Source organism: Ptychodera flava, chromosome 13 (genome assembly GCF_041260155.1).
Source record: "Ptychodera flava strain L36383 chromosome 13, AS_Pfla_20210202, whole genome shotgun sequence".
Classification (NCBI taxonomy): Eukaryota; Metazoa; Hemichordata; class Enteropneusta; family Ptychoderidae; genus Ptychodera; species Ptychodera flava.
In genome coordinates, this window is record NC_091940.1 from 20,557,740 (window position 1) to 20,579,463 (window position 21,724).

At 39.1% G+C, this 21,724-nt stretch overlaps 2 protein-coding genes across 4 annotated transcripts in view; one reads left to right on the forward strand and one right to left on the reverse strand.

The window, feature by feature from the left end:
* The window catches only part of LOC139147769 (NXPE family member 3-like), a 17,139-nt gene extending 14,049 nt beyond the window's left edge, over window positions 1–3,090 (reverse strand). The window contains exons 1-3 of one of the 3 annotated variants that reach the window (XM_070718965.1): window positions 2,948–3,090; window positions 1,779–1,920; window positions 1,091–1,131 (exon numbers count right to left, since the gene is read on the reverse strand). The gene's annotated coding sequence lies outside the window, so the exon portion shown is untranslated. The remainder of the gene's footprint in view (window positions 1–1,090; window positions 1,132–1,778; window positions 1,921–2,947) is intronic. The other 2 variants (XM_070718963.1, XM_070718964.1) reach the window with 2 other exon arrangements.
* LOC139147768 (NXPE family member 4-like) lies at window positions 1,718–20,481 on the forward strand. The gene is made up of 6 exons (XM_070718962.1): window positions 1,718–1,937; window positions 15,717–15,854; window positions 16,791–17,026; window positions 17,733–18,299; window positions 18,758–18,810; window positions 19,510–20,481. Exons 2-6 carry the CDS (start codon window positions 15,738–15,740, stop codon window positions 20,301–20,303), a joined length of 1,767 nt encoding a protein of 588 aa, XP_070575063.1. The 5' UTR covers window positions 1,718–1,937; window positions 15,717–15,737; the 3' UTR covers window positions 20,304–20,481.
* The last annotated feature ends 1,243 nt before the right edge of the window (window positions 20,482–21,724 follow it).

The window sequence follows — 21,724 nt, forward strand, 5'->3', positions numbered from 1 at the left end:
CCTAACTTCAAGAATGAAAGAACAAACTTCCAGTGAGACAACATAGGAATACATACAAACTGCCACTGAAGATGAACTTGAAGCAATTGATGAAGAAATCTGGCAAACGTCCGTAATATAGGGTCACAGAATCGTAGTGTCTTACGCAGTCTCTCCACGATGGAGTACAGACTGCACTGACACGCAGATTACAGCCGCTGTGTCTCTCCGTACCTAATGGGTTCTATTCAAAAAACAGTGAAACAGAAAATATACACAGTACATTAAACGCAAAACCACCAGTATGTGAACGATGTGTGGAGTTGCTTTCTCTTTAGTAACTATGACTCTTACTTATTCCTGCTCTGCAGCTTACATACACGAAAATACCTTTTTAGGTATCCATCGTCATGTACATAAACGTAACACTAGCAGTCCAAACAATCATGTACGGATTAGGCAATACACAGCTCGATCCACAGAAAATACAAACATAAATTTCTGCAGATCAAAACCCAATAACGCTAATCTAAAACACAAGATTCTGAAGTCACAAAAATACACTGATCAGAATACACAAATAAAAGTCAAGTACAATGCTCAGTTAACAGACAATAAAATGCGACTTTAAAGAAAACTAACCAATCAACATAAACGCGGAAACAAGAGCCACCAACACCCTCAATACATACAAGATAACGAAAACGTAACGGTTAGTATTTCATGTTAAGAGACACCATCGGTAACCGTAGTCTCCCTCCCACAACGAATAGAACATATGACTACACGAAGACGAACAGTAAAAGACCTGCACTGGAGATGGAAGACGTGAGTGCACGGTCACCTGTGGTCTGTTCAGCTCTACCATGGACAAGTGTACATGTGCCTGAGAAGAAGTCGGACGTATGTGCATATGTCTATGTGACTGTGGTGAGTGAAAATCAGCAAGACAAGATCCTAGGCAGTATGAATCGACAAGAAACAACACAACGTTCCAGCAACAGTAAACGTTGTGAACAACGTATATACTGGATAAAGCATAGGCCAAACAAGGATCACAATACCAAACGGCCTTTTTAAAGGCCAACACAAACTCAAAAGGGAGACTTACCGTACTAACACTGTGCCATGCCTAAAGACCAAAAGTGTACACTAAAATTACACATAAAATTACAAAATAAATATAGGAGGTAACATCATAAGCCGGCACAGAAACAGAGAACAAAAAATGCATATAACGTCAACAAATATGTTGACGTATATTTTTTACCACAAATGTGATGCAAATCCTATATTTACAAGCAAGAAATAAATATTATTAGATATTATATATATAATATGTCGCATTACACGAGCACAAACCAAAATGTACATCAATACACAGAATAAAATACATCTCATGTCCAAGGCAAGTCATGAAAAACACTATCAGAAAACGGTGAGATACCAATCAACCGTTAGATAAAGGACGCGGAATGACATTGTATACACTAATGATTACAAAATTACTCGTTAACCAATGATTTTTAACAAAGTTTACAACTGACAACTTACAGTATATATCACAGAAAAAATACAACATTTTGATAGAAACGCACATCTTTAAACATGTTGACGACCACATATATCTATCTATTATCCGATCTAGTAAACACAATACGAACACGACCTTGAACACAACTGAACAAATTTCGACATCCTAGCTTCCAGAATGAAAGAACACACTTCAAGTATCCACAAGAGGACAATACTAAATCCTGGTTCAGACTGCGGGTAGGGCTCAAAAAACAAAGGCGTACCTGGTCTCATTGCACGTGCAACCCTCCACTCGCGGCTGCTATACCTTAGACTGTTCCTGCTGCACCGCTGGTCTATTCAGTCTGTACTTCTTGCTTGAAACCTTGGATTCAGCTGCTTGCGGTGTCGAGACCGTAACGCTGCCTTGTTGGGAAGAGAAGGTACGTAGTATATGTTACATTTGTCCAGTCGAACCTAAACCGAGAAAACATTCCATTTCGGTACTATAATGGGGAGGTTAAATTTTAACTGAGTTCAAAACAGGGACAGCAAAGCCGCCTGGGTTATCCCCCGTAATACGTCTTTCCGTCATGGCTAATATTTTACCTTGTGAGTCAGCGCCGTGGCAGCTTCTTGTATAATCTCTATTCATTATGTATTACCAAACTCCCCTCCTGCTATCCTGTCACTGCCTCCCACTTTACACAGCGTCTTACTTCCTTACTTAAACCTCTTGTCCCAGATGTCTCTCAGTACTCGGCAAACACCTTTCGCCGAGGTGGTGCACCCTGGTCACTTCACTGTGGTCTCCCAACAGAAATGATAAAACTGCTGGGTGACTGGCAAAGTGACTCTTTTCGTAATTACCTTCATCCATCCCAGCCCCTTCACCTTGAATCTTTCCTGCGCTTCTCTGCACGCATTACAACTTCGCCGATGCTAACTAGCCAAGTATGCAACCCCGAATTCTCGGGGTTAGTTAATATGCTAAGCCGGTCGGAAGGTGTGAATCCCCCGTGTGAATCCCGTAGACATCGGTAATACCAAAATCAAACGACTCGAACAGCATTTGCATGCAAGGCAGTGTGTGGAAACCGCGACTATTTCTCCTCTGAGGTTTGATTGAATATTATTTTCATCATAGTCCCTTCACGAAGGACTATGGTTTCGTGGTATTTTCGAATTCTGACGCCACTTGGCAATTGCGATGCGACATCGGTACTGTAACAAAAGACGCTTCGTTGTAATAACACCAGGCATAAAAACTGAAAATGGTCGAACGACGTAAGCACGGTCACTCCACAAAAACGAGTGGATGACCGTGGCGTACAGACTTCGCTCAACTTCTATAGCTTGTAGTATTGACTGCTACTAAAATTCATATTTTACAAGTATAACTCCTACTTTCTTTCGGCCCGTACTTATGACATAGCGACAGCTGTGTACGTACCTTACCTCATCCCAGCACACAAGAAAACAGAGACATCGTCTATGTATTCGACTCGAGTGCACTGCATCCTGATGTAGCCTTGCCAGTCACAATCGCATTTTCAAACGTTTTGAATCAGACAAGGACTTTCGTTCGACATCGGTACAATAGAACTAAAAGACGCTCCGTTGTACCAACACCTGGCACAAAAGCTGAAAATGGTCGAACGGCGTAAGCACGGTCACTGTACAAAAGTGAGTGGAATGACCGTGGCGTACAGCCTCGCCAGTCACAATCGTATTGTCAAACGTTTTGAATCAGACAAGGACTTCCGTCAGAAGAAAGTCATAATGAAAATTGGTACCATTCTTGAGGTTGCTAATTCAGCAAACAACACACGCGATAATTGTGCACGATTGTCTCACAGTCTTCAAACATTCCCAGCAGAACATTTACATCAAGCAGTGGAGAACGAATTTAAGTTTAAAATACCCCAAGTGTAGGTAAAGCTACATCCGAATCAAAAAATATAAAAATACAAAATTGACAGTCCCTTGGTGACGCCGATTTTTTTATGCCGGTGATAATGAGGGGGCCAGGGCCTCGAACGGAATCATGTTAAGTTTCAGTCGTAGATAAAGGTTTTTGATTCGGACTTTGATTTACTTGACATGAATTTGTAATGATTCGGACTCGGTGTTTGCTGTATCAAAGGGTATAGTGTAAGACGAACGCTCATGACTGCGATATTTACTAACTGGTCATTAAACCATGGTGACTTCACCATAATTTTAAATCCTTTCTTACGACGTGGGTCACGTGGTCCATGCTGCTTATCTCTCGCCAAATGCCCTTGGCGAAAAGTTAGGTCATGTTTTGTCTAAATAATGCATCAAAACATTGCAAAATTTGATGAAACAGTATTTGATAGGACATTCATGATGGATTCATGGAGCATGAAAAGGTGTCGAAATTATTCCTCTGGTACAGTGATTCGCTTTCTTTTTACAGAACTCTCTTTTACGTTGTTAGCCTTTTCTATTCAAATTACATAGTAAACATGTTTATGCCAGCATAAGCCGCATAAACGCTAGAAGCGAGGACTGCGTTCCTTTTTTTAACATAGCTTACAAACTGCAATTTACCGGTGGTACACATTATTTTTGAAAAGTCCCCCTAAGCTAAAAACACATTGACAGTGACAGTCACTGAAGGAAGACGATTTTCACGAAAACAAGGATATCTCTCACTGCGAGTTGTCGTTGAAAGGCAACCAACGCCAATATTGTTATCTTCATCCTATAATACTGCAGACATGCCTTCAAAATGACTCAGCTGAAACAGTTTTGTGATCATCGCAGATTTTTTAAAGGGATATATATGTCACTATAAAATCATATCATTTCATGGCCAAAACAGTGACCATGAAGTTTGAATTTCCATTTCCAAGTTAATGTTGGTATTTAAGTCTTTTTGGTGTAAAGTAGCCTCCGTCCATTTTAATCGACATATCAGTATAAATAGGCAAAGGCAGTGTAAAAACTCGAGTATGGACATTAGGTTATTCTCAAAATACCTAATATATTGGTACGGTTATTTCACCTAGATATATCATTTGGCCGCGAAATGTCACGAATTGAAATGATTAACAAATGATTATCATACATTGCTTTGGCCCTGGCCCCTCCAGTATGACAAGCCTCCATAGTGGTGTACCTCCGAAGACGCCTCTAGTACAGTTGATGGTTCAGTGTATAGGCAAACATGCACTGATGCAAATGGCCTTGAATAATATCAAAGGATAGCAGTATAGACAGTGACTTATACTACTGTACGGGTATTGCAAACAATACGTGTACATTGGTCTAGAAGTTATGATAAATAATTCAGCAAATTCTCGATGGGATTTAAACATATCAAGGTCAAAACCGCTCAGCTAAATCCCTACACTGAATAAGAGTGGTTAAACAATCGAAACTATTTATTACAACTTTTCTGACCGCGACCCCTCCATATGCTAAATAGGGTTCATGGAGCACTCGCACACACATACACACATCGCACACGAATGCTATCAATTTCAGAGTAATATCGCTATTTACAAAGTTCACTATATATGCAAATGAACCCTTAATTAACTTAACACTACTAAATGCTTCACGGTAATGTCAAATTTACATTGTATCACTCTCTGCAGCAGATTTCATCAAATTTGGTGTGGTTATTTTATATGACTAATTACAAATCTTAATTGAATATGCAAATGAGCTATTTATTAACCTGACACTGCTCAGTGCTTCACGCGACAATTAGATACCTATCAGATAAATTTTTGTAGCGGGTATCATCAAATTTGGTGCCATAATTTTATAGTTACATCACTAATTACAAATTTAATCAAATATGCAAATGAACCCTTAATTATTTTCACACTACTAAATCCTTCACAACATAGTCATATATATGTCAGATCAGTATTTAATCAAATTTGGTGCGACCATTTCGGAGTTAAATGACTAATTACAAAACTTCATTAAATAAGTAAATGATTTATTTATTAACTTGAAACCGCCAAATGCTTCTCACTACAATTAGATATCTATCAGATCAATATTTGTACCAGGCATCATCAAATTTGTTGCAGGAATTTCGGAGTTATATCACTGATTGCAAAAGTTCATTCAATATGCAAATGAGCAGATAATTGACATGTCACTCATAGTATCATCATACTTTTCTAAGACTGTCATCTGTGAAAGTTTCATGAAATCTTGTGCTGTATTTATTGATATATGTCGACACTGTCATTACTGTTCGCATAGAAAAACCATTACATGAAAAAAAGATATTTCATAACTTCATTAATATGCAAGCCACACTGACCAAAATCAAATCAGTTCTTGCCATCAGCACATAGTATCTGTCAACCATTGAATCCGTTCTGGCGTTTTTGAGTTGTCGTGTAAACAGACACACACACACGCACGCACACACGCGGACAGACAAACATGGCTACGACATTAGCTCACGTGTGTGAACACGTGAGCTAATACCCAATTTTGACATTTATTTCCTTGATGAGCACATTGCAATTAGTAAATAAAATCCACAAATCTGTTTGATTTGCTTTATTTGAAGAAAACCTTAGTTATCATATTTTCTTCCGGTTAAAAATACCAAATTTACCAGGAAACATCGATTTTTAAGTCATTCAATTCTATGCAGTCGTATTTTTTGAAATAAAACTTATACATTTTGGAAAGACCAGTATCTAAGCTTTATAAACTATAAGGTATATAGCATTTCAAGCCAGTTTACTTCAGAAAGGAAAAAATGCTGTACCCCCTACCCGTAGCTTTTGTGTACCCATACGATATACACAACTCAAATTGACGCCAGGGAAGTTGTGTATTGTTTAATGTCTAATGTTAACACGGTACTTCGGGTAAAAAAATTCAAAATTGTCAAAAAAATCATCATAAAGTTATCCTATTCTATGAACACATTCTTTTTGCTAAAATTGGTGTTTCTAATAAAGAGCAGTGACTGCGCTTTCCAAAGCCATCTTTTTTCTTATACAGCAGATTTTAAAAAACATCATATAAAATCATCGTATATCTGAAAAATTCCGCCCGTGTGTCCTTAGATGCAGACTAAAGTTCAGCAGTGAGGAAATATCCCTGCCATATTTTTTCCATTGTGAATTTGCTGAGTACCAGGTAAAAAACGTGATGTACACAACTCTGTAGCATAGTGTTGTCAAGGTTCACGAGCCTGAAAACCATTAAATTATGAAGCGTGTCTTGACATGCCAGATATGCCAAGGAAGCCATTGTTCTTATGGTCCGGAACATGCTGGAGCCACTGCTTCATGCAAAGGAAACTTAGCCGCACACAAATGCTATCAAAGCAAAGAATACATCCCCTTACTTGAGCAAAAGTGTTTTTTTCGAGGCGAATACACGTACTGCCATTAAGCATTTACAACCGATCACTAACGCAGTGGCTTATCGCCCTGACCGAACAACTCGTTTTGACATGCCAGTTATGCGAAGGAAGCCATTGTTCTTATGGGAAATGAAAACAGACTTTTTTTTCAATTTGGTGGTACTAATCTTGACGTAGTTTCTCAGTATAAATACTTAGGTTTAGTTTTGGATCAATTCTTCAATTTTGAAGTGACTGCTGAAAATCTAGCAAATGCTGCTGGTAGAGCTTTAAGATCAGTTATATCTAAGATGCACATGTTTAACGATTTTAGATATAACACTTTTACAACTCTATTTCATTCTTGTATTACTCCAATTTTAGATTACTGTTCTGCAATTTTGGGCTACCAATTTTCTTCAAAATGTGAGGCAATTCAAAACAGCGATTAGATACTTCCTTGGCGTCCACAAATTTGTCCCTATACTTGCTATAAATGGAGATATGGGTTGGACCCCTGTCTATTGAGGAATAAATTGAACTTTCTAAGACTCTAGAATAGATTAGTAGTATGCCTGATGACCGAATGATTTAGCAAGTTTTTACTTGGGATATCAGTTTAAAATATAAAAACTGGGCTAGAGATATGTTTGATTTATTTTTAGAAATTGGTTTGCAGGAAAACTTTGGCAATTTAGAGGCTTGTAGTATTCCTGTCATTAAAGATGCATTAAAAACGCTGTATATTAGTAACTGGACATCCCAAATGAGTGAAAAGCCCAAATCGCGTACATATTTGATGTTTAAGACGGAATATGGAATGGAGAAATATTTACGATTTCCCATTTCTAGATCAAAAAGATCACTTTTAGCACAATTGGGGTTGGTATCTTACCTCTGAAAATTGAAACTGGGCGTTACACGAATATGCCTAAAGAGGAAAGACTATGTGATTTTTGTCCAAATGTAGTAGAAGATGAGCTCCATTTTATTTTGACTACACTTTACAATGTTATTAGGAATCAATTGTTCTGTAAAGCCACAAACTTGTGCTCTGTATTTGATTCATTTGATGTACAACAGAAACTCAAATTTCTAATGAGTGAGATGCCATCCCAATTGGAATTCTGTCTTTCATGAATTTTCAACTTGACAAGAAGCTTCTTATACGTAAATTACATTTCGAGCTATTCATATCTATGTACTTTATTTACTGTTTTAGTGTCTTGTAAGTCCATGGGGCTGGGTGTGGCAACCAAGCTGTTTAAGTCCAAGCTGTTTAACTTTAGCAGACTGTCGCATTAGTGATATACTCCGGTATCAGAGTTTGGATGTTCTTCAAAGTGTAACAATCTCTTTTGTCTCTTCATGGTTTGACCATGTACAGTAGAGTGGCATAGACTATGGACAGTAGCCCCTAAAAGCTAATGGTCCTAATTGGTGTTTCAAAATGACCGAAGCAAGGCCACTTAGCAGAGTCTGAAATTGATTCGATCTGACAATCTACTTGTAATCGGGCATCGACTAAATAGTTTGTGACATTTGATTCCCAGAGTGCTCATGCTATCACATTAGGGATTTTCTGCTTGCTATGAACGATGTTCTTAATATTTCAGCAAGTGCAGAGCAGCATGCTACCAGACTAGATCTGGTACCATACGTTATGCTTGTGACACGCCGACGCGGAGAGTAGCAGGTGGACTTTGTCCGCCGTACACAGTTCGACTTGCGTACAGTTTTATTTGGGGAGTAGGTTGTACAAATCATTATATGGTTTCACCGGTTTTATTCACCTCGCGTAACGGATGTGATCTTTTTTATTAGATCGAAAATGCATGATACCTTTAGGGACCGTTCAGTTTTTACGGCCGGGGGGGCGGCAAAATCCAGGGGGGGGGTCATCATTGGAATCCCCGGAGGGGGGGTCATCACTTTTTCACTGGTAGGAAAGGGGGGGTCACCACATTTTCAAAAACATAATACCTACAATAAAGTTCACTTTATGCCATGGCTATGATCGACCCTCTTTACCGGCGGGCCGCCTTCGGCGGCCCACTACAATAAATATACTTTATGTATTACCCATGACCCTCTTAGCGGGGAGTAGGCCTTTGGCGGCCCACTCCAATTAGGTTTACTTCATGCAATGGCCATGATCGACCCTCTTTACTTTATTGTACTATCCCATGACCATCTTAACGGCCGGACGCCTTCAGCGGCCCTGTTCAGTAAAGTTTACTTCGTGCAATGGCCATGATCGACTCTCTTTTTACCAGCGGGCCACCTTTGGTTGCCCACTAGAATAAAGTTGACTTTACGTAATGGCCCATGACCCTCTTAACCGGAGGGCTGCCTTTGGCGAACCACTCCAATAAAGTTTACTTTATACAATGTCCATGGACATAAGTTGTCTATGGAAATGCAGTTCAAAATTGCCTTACAGTCGTCCTAATTAACAGACGTTTGCATGGATATGGCTGAGAAGTTTGTGCACTGGCATCTCTGCTACACGAATAAAGTGCGCCGCGTACCGGAGTTCAAATCCAAACCGTCCGGGTAAATTTGACATATGGGTTTGGGTTATTTTTCAGCGGGGGGGGGGGGGGGGGGTCATCAATTTTTTTCGTCTGACAAAGGGGGGTCATCATTTTTTCGCGAAAAATGCAGGGGGGTCTATATTTTTTGACCACCGGCGACAAGATTTTGCCGCCCCCCCCCCGGCCGTAAAAACTGCACGATCCCTTAGGTAGAGATTTGCTGTTACCTGGCATGTATAAATTGTTTTTCTGTTGAAAACACACTGTTGAGTTTCACAAATTTTAGCCATTTTACGATAGAATATACACATCAAAATAAGGTCAAAACTACTGTTAAATCAGGTTTAGCAAAGATGTGGTTGCCGTTTTAAGTTGCTGTCTCCGGTATAGAAATAAATACATACACGCACCATGGTGTTTGGGTCAAGTAGGGGTTACTTTGTTATTACTAGTCAAAAGTCAATATTCTACAGAATACCATGTCCACCCCAAAAATGCTAGCAAGCGGTTGGATTTACAGAGTTGTGGCTGCTGGGTTTGGCCACTGGCACTACCACTTTAAAGATAATTACACTACAGTCTACATGTACTCAAACTAAAGAAAGTCCCCGAAGACCGAAACACCGTAGGGGTAAAGTGGGGTAGACTAAAGGGAGTAGGGTAAGCGTGCAGAGAAGCGCGGGAGGATTCAAGGCGAAGGGATAGGGATGGATGAAGGTACCTACGAAAAGAGTCACTCTGCCAGTCACCCAGCAGATTTATCATTTCTGTCGGGAAACCACAGTGAAGTGACCAGGATGCATCACCTCGGCGAAAGCTTTGGGCAGAGTACTGAGATACATCTGGGAGAAGAGGTTTAAATAAGGAATCTAGGCGCTGTGTAAAGTGGGAGGCAGTGACAGGGGAGCGGGAAGGGGAGCTAGGGAGAGGGAAGGCAGGGCCTGTGGGATCACATGGACAAAACAGGAAAGCAGAGAGGAGAGCAGATATAGGACAGAGTGGATGGTCAGGGAGGATTGGGAGAGGGATCAACATTTGTCGGTCTTTGGTCTGGATTGTTTTTGACCAGTTAACTATGAGCCCATGACCCCATTGGAAGGCCACAAAATCGGCCCTGGTTATTTGATGTCCTGGGTCAAAATTATGAGCTGATGGGGGAGAAAGTCAGAGCAACGGACTAGTAAAAAAAAAGGAGTAGGCAAATTGCCCCGAAAATCTTCTCATCTGGCTGACTGAGGGTAAGTTGGGCCCGAATGCACAAAAGAAGGGGTGGCGTGATCGGAAGTTTCCGATTATCTGAAATACCTTTACAGCTTGCTATACCTTTCAACAGGAAGGAGAGTTGCAAGTTGCGTTGCCGGTGATCTGCCAACAACATAGGCTGCCAACACACAAAAGAGACAAATTAACATCTGCGCAGGCGTATAAGATGATGTCACTACTATTTGGACCAAGGTCCATCCATGCAGGCTATGTGCCATGGCAGGACTGGAGACCATAGTGCAGTACGGGTAAATGCTCCACGTTTTTCTTTAGCTTACAGTATCATTGTGATCCTAAGTAAGAAAAACTGACCAGGTTTAATGAGCGATATCTAGCGATTCTCTGGGCCCCATCGCCGGGCTTTGAATCTGAAGTTAGTGCAAGACATCTGCGCCGCATGTGAATCTTCTGGAAATGTGTATAGACATTTTTAATTTCACAATAAAACATTATATGATACGGAAACGTGCACGTTGTCAGTTCTGTTTAAGCCCCCTGTGGTCAAGCAACAATTATGATAAGCATGATTTATCATTGCTGATGTTGGTCCCTTTTCAAGCAAAGTTCTCGGTAGCGGGGCATTCTATCTAATTTTTGATGGGAACAAAATTGTCATTCTTCCAGTATAAATTCAGAAAGGTGACATGTAGTGCATCATGAGTTACTTCATGTGAAAACGTAATATTATTGTTTGAGTCTGTAATTCTGATGGTTAGTTAGCTAATTGCATGTCTTTCTTTTTTTCCGAAGTCAAGTTACGCATGGTACATAATTTGGTAATGTTAAAACTTCTATTCCAAGAACAAAACGTAGTTTTATTATATATTTCCAAATAGTCCTTTTGATGTTAAATGCAATAACGTGAAAAATATATGGAAAACAATTATCTACCCAAAAATACATTTTATAAAACAATCGCTACAAAAAGCCATCATATCCTTGCAGTAAATAGCTGCAAACGATAAACCAGTCGGGAGTGGGAAAAGGAGCGTCCACAAGTGACTTTATGCATGTGCAGACGCTAGTGTCCTCTTATCGGCTGGCTACATTGATGGTACCTGTGGTCTGACAGGAGCATCCGGTGACATGTAAAATTTACTCTACTCAATAGAACTTATATTTGTTTTCATTATCAATTCGAATTTTCGGTGAAAGGCGTGAAAAACTCAAACTTAAACATAAATAAAACTTTAATTTACAAATGAAGCGGGGACACACAAATTATAAGTTAATTGTCCACTCAATCAATCGGCACTGTAACTGCATGTCTTAAAGGTATACTGTCACCTGTTCAAATTTTGCCACAGTCACCATGGAAAGAGAAAATTTAACCAATCACAGATTTTAAGCGGGTGGCACGCCGCCCTCGAAGATATCCCAGATTCATCACTTTCATCATTGATTCAAAAATGGCGGCCATCCAGCGATACCGCGGTGAACACGTTAAATTTTCAAACTAATGTTAAGTGCCACTATGTATTTTCTAGTAAACTCATTGTCATGCTAACGACGTTTTATAGCCTGATGAACAAAGCAGTGGTATTTTTTATAAATTTTCATTAGTTCTACGCATGAATTTTTGATCGAAAAATTGATCCTTTGTAAAGTTTGGTCAAATATTCGAAGTCACTTTTCCCCGGACTTTTTAATGAAAATCGTATAGTCAACCCAGTATATGTAGTGTCATTCAACTCTTAATGGTACGAAACGTGTCAAACTGTCAACCGATCCCTACCGACCCCTTGCGTTTTCACGTAACGGGGCTTTCTTTCTTACCTACTTTTGGCGATTTTCAGAAATATGGACGCCTTATGTAAACATAGCTAGGCCTGCAGCTAGGGGGCGGGGCAGCAGGTAACCTCGACCCCTGTCCGTTTCGACCGCAGTAATTCACACCCTCTTGTCCTTGGTTGTGGTCAGACCGATCCCGGTGCCCTAGTCACTTCGACCTCAGTCGCTTTTCATGTTATCTGGCAACATTTTACTGAGTACATTATGCAACTTGCCAGCGAAAATTGGTTTTTCTGTGAGAAAATCTGCTTGTTTCGGACCGTGCTTCGCTACAATAATCTGATATTTGTGGGAGGCCTCAGGGGGTATCCCCATTGTCATTTACCGACTGGGGAACGTGTGTCACTGAAGGAGGGAGGGAGAATGTCATTTACTGGCTTGGGAAATACCGCATTCGTCATTATCGCAATTGCTTTCCATATGCAGCAAGATTGGATGAGCGAACTTCATTTTTACCCACTCCCCACTTATTTTTGCCTGTTTCCCCTCCCCACTGTCAATTTTTGAAGTTCCCCTTCCCTGTGAGGAAAAAACTTGCCGATTTCCCCTGCTCTGGAAAAAATCCCCTTAATATTTGTTATTCCATTTCCCCTGCAGATATCATAAGCTACCCTACCCTGAGCTGAAAAAAACCTGTCGATGTTCCCCTGCCCTGTGAAAAAAATGTACCCTGAAAATTAACATTCCCATGCAGACACATACTGCAGTGGCCTTCTACCGGAAACACCATGGCTCACCTTTCCCTGCCCCCGTTTTAAAAATAGCTTCCCCTCTTTCCTCGTTTTTCGCAAAAGCCCTGTCCCCGGGACAATCAACCGATATCTGCCCTGCCCAACAATAACTAAAATTTGCTCCCCTGCCACCTAAAAAAGATGTCCAAGCAGAAGTAAAATTTACCCTGCCCTCAAAAATTGCTCCCGGAATAGCTTTTTTAATGAATAGCTCCGTTGGTTGCACCTTGTTTCTGGGACGGGGTTGTAGCCAAATTTGTTGCAAAAGTCAAGGTAAGACCGCTGGTGGACAGTTATGTGGCCTTTGTGGATGAGGTGAAGGTTTGTTCCCGGTAGAAGGCAATTGCCAAGTCAAGCTGTCTTTCCAGTTCTTGGATCTTGTGATCTTAGAAGAGAGGACAGAATAACTCGTTACCTTATGAGCTGCTAACGAGGTATTTGGTCAGGGCGATAAGTCCCCGCGTCAGTGATCGGCATAACAAATTAATGAAGGGGATTAGGGAGGGCAATTAACAGATATAGACTGTTTTCTTTGAAATACTATCCACAGATAGCTAGCGTAAAGTAATAGGCACACACTAGACACATGTAAGGCTTGTATAACGAAAAAAAAGTTTAATACAAGACATTTATTGATCATATTCATAATTTCTAGACGAATATTGCTCGCCGGACCCTGTGGTCTTTATTGGTCGTTTACTGTTCTTTCAAAATCACGGCCTCCTCTCACGAAAATGCCATTGTGCGGGAGAAATGCCGTGCATAGCTGATATCCATATGTGAACAAATTTCCGTGACTAGAGCGTCCTACATCAGAGCGTTTATATGTCTTCAATATGGGAATTAATATAAAAGACAGCTGACATCGTCGTCTGTAATTTTGTCACAAAAAACTGTCTCTACTATCTTTCAGAGTTGTAGTTTCACCAACTTGGAACTCCGTTCTTTCCATAATATCAAATTCTAAATCTTATTGGTAAAACGTTGAAATTGTATCTTCAATCATGTCATGTTCTACATCCTTCATACTCGACTGAGGTTTTATTTATTTATTTATTTAAACTTTATTTATTAATCTCGACAACTCCATAGGTTACGAAAACCTCTTTTCATGGAGGTCGACAGCTGCATTGACTGAGACGAATCAACAATTTAAAATTAATAGTATTCCTGAAAAATTATTTGTACCGGTGTTAATTTGCTGAGTATCAGGGGAGGATACGGGATGTACACAACTGTGTAGGATAGTGTTCTTAAGGTTCATATACTTGAAAAACCATTTGTTGAAAATTATGAAGCATGTCATGACATGCCAGTTATACGAAGGGAGCCACTGTTCTTATTGCCCGAAGCGAGGTGGGCCCATTGCTTCATACCAAAGAAACTTAGCCAACAGTAATTTCCCTCTATTGAGAAGTTTTCTACTTAGAGGATTTGTTGCGACGTCATTGAGCATGACGTTTTATAAACAGACAAGTTTATCTTCAAGGAATTTTCACATTACAATATTGAGATAGTAGGCAAGGGAAACAGGTACACCTAGGCAATAGAAAAGTGTTGTGCAGTGTAATAGCTGAATTTCGATGTCTTGCTTTGTGTAACAATCAAGAGAATCTCAGACACGTGTATATAAGGCAGTTTATTTTATTTGGTTTGTTATGAAGGCAGTTTATCTCACATAAAGATAAATGCACCAGATGGTTATCGGCTCTAGCAAAATTAATTGAAATGAACCGGACACATAATCAACATTGGTAGTACATGCATAAAGATGCTAATCACCTTTCTACCGTGAGCAACATATGTTTGAACGGCATTAACCCGGATTCTCTACCATGTAGTACAGTTTACAATTTTCTGCCATCGGGATATCGCCGTGGGAGAAGTCATCGGGATCCGTAAACAGCGTAGAGGCTCTCAATCTTCAAGTTCAAAGTTAACACCCGTTTATATCCTACGTGAAGAAATTACTTGTCGTACAGAAGAGATGGTAGCGGAGCCCTCTCTCCCCCATGCTGGTGTTCGCGCTTCTTCTTCTAATAATATCGAAATATTGCTTTGTTGTACGACACGTAAAAGGCATAGTTTCCATCATACGATAGATTTGAATTTAACTTTTAACAATACATCTCATCACAAACATCAATACAGCTGTTGGTCTTCAATTTACATGTCGGAAATAATACTTAAACTCAACTGTTACACGTTGCGAAACCATTACGTGAATAAGTTGAGATCTTGTTTTGTTTAAATTGCCAATAACCATCTTGTGCATTAATCTTTGTATATATATTACTTTATTGTTGTTTGATGTCTCGATGCATTCGCATACTTTTTGAAATTACGAGACGGTGTCGGGGTACGAGCATCAATTTAGGGTAGAGTACAAAACGTAGGTCGAAGCTCGAAGACCAAACAAGGTCAATGAATGTCGATAGATATCTTCGTTCTTCGATCCTTTTGTATTAAAGCCATTTTTTCAGTTTAACCTACGGGAGTTTTTCTATTAAAAAATTCTTTGTCATTTCATCGTAATTGCAGGTGACATATGAACTCATAATTATGAAGAAGGTGAAGGCACTACGAACAACTATCATTCGACCATGGTCTTTATTTGAAATTTCTCGAGTACTCATACTCATCATTGGTATTGTTCTCGGGGTTCTTGTCCAGGAGATGGTGGGTATTGCTTTACTTTAGTGCATTGCGTTAAATAAAGGAACGAATACAACTGGCGTTTATTCATCTGTAGTGAATTATCTGAAAGTTCGTCGCATCCAATGTTGAGTTCAGAATACCAAGACTGGTTTATTAAATCGTGGTAGAGGGAGAGAAAAATCTGGCAAGTTTACAACGAACGCAGAACTATTGTACGACACTGTTGATGTTCGAGTTTCAAATAGATTCACTGCGATATAGTTTCTGTTGTCAGGCCGTTGTATATTAACAGGTGATATAACTAGGCATTGTCAGTGAAACATCCTCATTGACAAGAGTTTGGTGTACTTCCGTTATTATTTTTATACAATTGAAGCTTTATATTGTGCTGTGTTTTCAAATCGGAGCTATTGTTTCCTATGTTATAGGGGTTGTAGCTGTAACTTTTGGTTATTCATATTTTTGTATGTAAATTACATGCTCTTTTTTGACCTCAAAGCATATTATTTAGCTTTCCAACAGAGCGTCGATACATGTAAAATTCAGCGATATTTGTAAAGTGCACTGTCATTGTTTACATTTGAGATCTTGTCCGGACCAGAATTCACTTGTCAACAATACAAATGCAGTCTAAAATATTAGATGTAGGAGCTAAGTTCACAAGCTGAATTCAAGGTATCTTAACGTGCTTCGGAGAGTAGAACAAGAAACTGCAGTTGACGTAAAATAGGAGCAATTTACCGAATATTATAGCTACTGGCCCTTGGTATAATTTAGCCGACAAAGCACTATGTTACAGTGATCTTTCCACAGAACTCTGCCATTGCTCAAAGTCATGGTAACAAAATAACCCTAACGAGGCTATCATTGTTGAAGTTCAACGAAGAGATGTTGGCACACCATGTATTGTCTATATTTTCATTCTAAAGTTTTCTCTGTTATTTTCTCTTACTACAGTATTGGCATGGTGAATATTTTCGGCTCAACACCGCTAAAAATGTAAGGAATGAAAACTGCGTGGTTGCTGAGAAAAACACAAACTCTGAGAAAACTGATGAACTACCAAAACTTCTAACTGAACCACGAAATGTTCCGATGGATATCATCATCGAAAACGGGACGGACACACAAAAAGGAAAACCTTTCACGCCGTTCCTGAGAAAGCTAAGGGTTACATCTGCTGCTAAATCAAGGCACGTATATACAGGAATCAATGGTACTATGTCGTTGTTTAAATTGTGCGGATAATACGATATTGTGAAAAATATGACCCTATAAAATCGACTAGCTCGTTTCGACATGCCCCTACAGGCACAACTTATTCTTAACTAGCTTAAGATATTCCCATTCCAGGTGTGTTGAGTAGACGCGCACTTAAAGTCCTATTAGCTGCATCTTTTTAACATCTGCTGACCAAAAATACCGTAGAATCTTGAAAGAGATATTTTGGATTCCGCTTTTTAAGCCATATAGTCTTGGAAAATGACAGTTTTCCAATCCATGGTACTTGATTCGGCCGATTAAATTCAGTCACTTACACGTATGCATATGCGGCGGTTGTTGCAAATCGAAAATTATTTAGTTGTTAAGATCTAAGTTGTGCGTTCGTCACCAATGTTAAAATAACATTTTGTGGTCACGCTTCTGTAAGCATTTTTATATAAGTTGCATTTGATTTTCTAACCGTCTTATCGGGAAAATACAAAAGATACTGCTAATGGGGCTTTACAGATATTTTCGTGTATTTCGTGGTACTTTTTGGTGCTAAAACAAGCAAATTTTACAAGTGTCTGTCTTAAACAAAATATATTACCTAGACAGTCCCTTCGTCATTACACGCCAGTCGTTTTCTTATTACTAAGAATGATACCATAAAGGTTTACTTCTCATTTCATTCAGAATCACTCTTCAAAGGAAAGGAAAAGGAAAGAAAGCACCAGCTGTGTCTAAAGGTGAAATCCTAAATGTAACTATTCAAACTTATGATGCTAATGGCAGACACCGCACGGTGGGTCGAGATTTCTTCTTTGCTGTGATGTTGAACACAAAATTGCAAAAGTCGACGACAGGAAAAATAATCGATCATAACGATGGTTCATATACTGTCCAGTTTTATGCTGGTTGGGCAGGCCCAGCAAGTATCGTGATAACATTGGTTCATCCTCGCGAGGCGGTGAACTGGATTGAAACTGTGTATCGACCGAAGGAACGATGCGTGGAATGGAGAGGGACGTTCAAAAATAAAAATGTCACAGAGCAAAGTACATGTTATGTGTTCAGAGGTCAGACAGTAAAAAGTAAATGTGTTTATAGTAATAAAAACTCTTTAGGCAACACAGCGTTCGTGTGTGATGAACTTAAGTACTTATCGTGTATGGATATCCAATCAGTACTGACCAACGTCTCCAAGATAGCCTTGTATGTGAAGCAGACTCTCTCAGATGAAGAAGAGTTTTTGTTCGAAAGGTAAATACAATACTCATATTCAATGACATGTAGTTGTATGCAAAGTGTTGGTTAAAATTGAAAAGAGAATCCTATTTTGAGACAAGTAGATCTGTTCTATTTCTATATTTAGTAAGTCATCCTTACAGTTTGACCTTTTGCTCTCTCAAGGAAACGTCCGTCATATTTTAATTAATCCTTGATATTATCATATAGCTTCACTTTTTCCCCAAAAAGAAAACCTGATGTAGGTTCATGAGATCAGAATTATAACAAGTTGACACAAGGCTTGTCAAATTATATTGTCCTTTTAGTTGCTGATATTCATATTTTATACCCCAATTTATCATTTTCTCACTTTGGGAGCTGGGATTTAACCAACGAATCATAGAACATGTGAGCAGACAAATACTTCTGCACATGATCAAGTAATGATGACATATTCATCTTGCCCTTTGTTAATATTTATCCTTTTTCAGGCCTTACCTGATGACCCCATTGGTGGGATCTCCATTGAATATAAACATAACAGGTAATGTAGAATAAATTATTATGGTTCAACTACTCCGCGTCGCTTCAATACAAAATCCGCAATGGTACCTCATCGCCTATTGAATTACATAGAATAATACAATTATTCAAGTCACACTCTTGGACGGTATTATGAAGTGGTAGCTTTTAATGAAAGAGCCATGAAAATGAAATCTCATGGATGTTAAATAAACAACCAACATGTAAAAACAAGAAGTGCGGAAGAAAATCAACGTCAACTACAAGATAATGTATATATTGCGGTAAACGTGTTTTGAAAGAAAGTCAATTAATAGTAAGCTTGAAATTACGACCAGTAAAATGTATGCCTGTTAGAAGTACTACTCACGAAACTGTACAGATTTTGTGAGAGGCAATGCCGTCTGAAAGGTAGGAAAGTAAAACAGTGAGAGACTGCTACAACTTGAGTCCAATTCGATGCGGAAATGATGTAATATTGTGGTGGTGCTGCAAATTGTGTTACCATTAACCTACAAAGTACGCTGATGCGTGTTTAATGTTGATAAAGGTGTTGATTTGCTGCGAGTTGTTTTAGTTACACTCGATTGTTACGATAATTTATACGATTAATTTATACGATAATTTATCTTGAAGCTCCAATAAAATAGAAAAATGTTTTACTTCTTGATGCTATATACTGCTAGCCACCACATATTAGCTATCACTTTGAACATTTCAGAATCGAAGTTTAAAAACTTGGACTCCAAACTCCAATCGGATGCCCTTAGATCCTGCGGACCAGAACTCTCAATACCAGTATCAGACGGTTTCTGGGATTCCCAGGAGAAGTGGTATTCTCTGGCTTGCAAGGCTCGTCATTGGAATACTGTCCAAGCCCTTAGATGCCTGACTAAGAAGACGGTGTATTTCTTTGGAGATTCGACGATATTCCAGCTTTGCAAAGCCGTAAACGATGCGTTAAACATTACAAGCAAGAAAACAGGTCGCTATAGCCTATACTCCAACGAGTCAGTTCACAATGTCAGCTTGTTCTCATACTTTCACGCCATCACTGTCGGAAGTGTTGTTGTCGACTTTTGGAGTCAAAACTTTGAAAGTGATATAATAGACGATATTGGAGACACCACGTGTGACCTCGTCATCGTTATTAGCCTGAGTTACCACTACTCGTATTGGACAAAGGTGTCCTATGAAGAGAGACTCCTCCGACTGCGACAGTCAATCATTCGTCTAAAATACCGCTGTCCAGATGTAACTGTCATTGTCAAAAGCTCCCATCCAAGAGAGCATAAGTCGAAAGAAGCGTACATTTACAACAGTGACTGGATTCTGTTCGACATGAATAACATGATGCGAGATATATTCAAGGGGATTGGCGTTAGCTTCCTCAATGTATTTGATATGTCTTTGGCCCATTTTTCGAAAAACACTGTTCACATGCCACTAAACCCAGTCATTCGCCAACAAGCCGACTTGCTGTTTTCATACATTTGTCCACACTTTGTCGATTGAATAAGTCTCGCATGAATTGTGTGGTTTAGTACTCGAATGCTTTAGGGCGATCCTCGAAGGCAGTTTCCCTTAAAAGACAGTCTAATTTGGCAGCGTCGAGATGTAGATTTTACTAGTGAAGTCACCCTGTAAACGTTGATAGGTTGCAGCGAAACTATGTCTATCTTGACAATTATAGGACTTTTTTTCGTATTGACTTCGAAGAAAAAAAATCAATTCACAATTCAGAAGAATTATTATACTGAGCTTACAATTTGTAAGATTTGCACCGCCTACGTAGAAAGATGTATGAACTTGAAATTTGTTAAGTACCACTTAGCTTAATATATTGTTGCTTCCATGTAGAAAAATAAAACATTCCAGTTTGTACAACACTTCTTTTTTATGATAAGTGTAAACCGAGATATGTACGATTTCAAGTAATAATGAACTAAACCATCACAATGATTGTCGATTCTACATTTGTAAATTTTGTATACTTCTTTGAAAGAATTATAAAAAATTGACAACCTTTATCAAACAAATTTTAATTAAAGCAGTAGAACAGAGAAATAACTTTTTTAAACTGTTTTTTTATTTCAGATAATCCCCTTATCATGTATTGACATATCAGTGATTTTAGTATTCTTTTCGTCGACAATATCGACGACATTGATTAAAGTCTACCTTAGTTGTTCCTCGATGTATTTATGAATATAATATTAGTTAAGAAAACTGTGAGGCGACCGTGTCATTTATTGATATTATTCAACAGAAGTGAAGGGTTACGATAAATATTCGGTGACACCAAATTCGATACTAAGCTTTTAACAATTAGTTTTGCAATTTCAAAAGTGTTTTTAAAACATAAGGTACAACAGAAAAGGTAGGCAAAAGAGGAATGAATTGCTACTTTCTTTTCTGTGATAAATATTTTACCCCTCACGGTGTGGTGTGTTAAACAATGGCCCATACTCTAACCCGTTTCAGGCTCGTAATCAGCAGTTTTGTGCAGCTGAGAAGCGTTCGAGCATTCATTCTGTGTAACGCAAGTAAGTTTTCGCCTAAATGACTTCCTGATTGAAAAAAGCGTGACGGAAAGTTGCTGAAAACTATACATTTAATTAACAGCTCGATGTCCTGAATTGTGATCAAGGTATCAACCACAACTAACGTTGGTCGAACATAAACATAACATTCTGCGAACTCTCGGAACACAAACGGTGAAATCTTAAAAGGTTTTAGTTCCTCTCGCCTAAAATTTTGGATATAACGTTTCCAGAAACCACAATGTGGAATGATTCTGCTATGTTTTGTCGTTTTGTGACGAAGCCGATATAAAAACCACTGGTCAATTGACCTCAAAATTTCTTTGTAAGACAAACACAGACTTCTCGTTTGTTCACGGTCCCAACTCAAACCTAGCCAGGGTTTACAGTCTG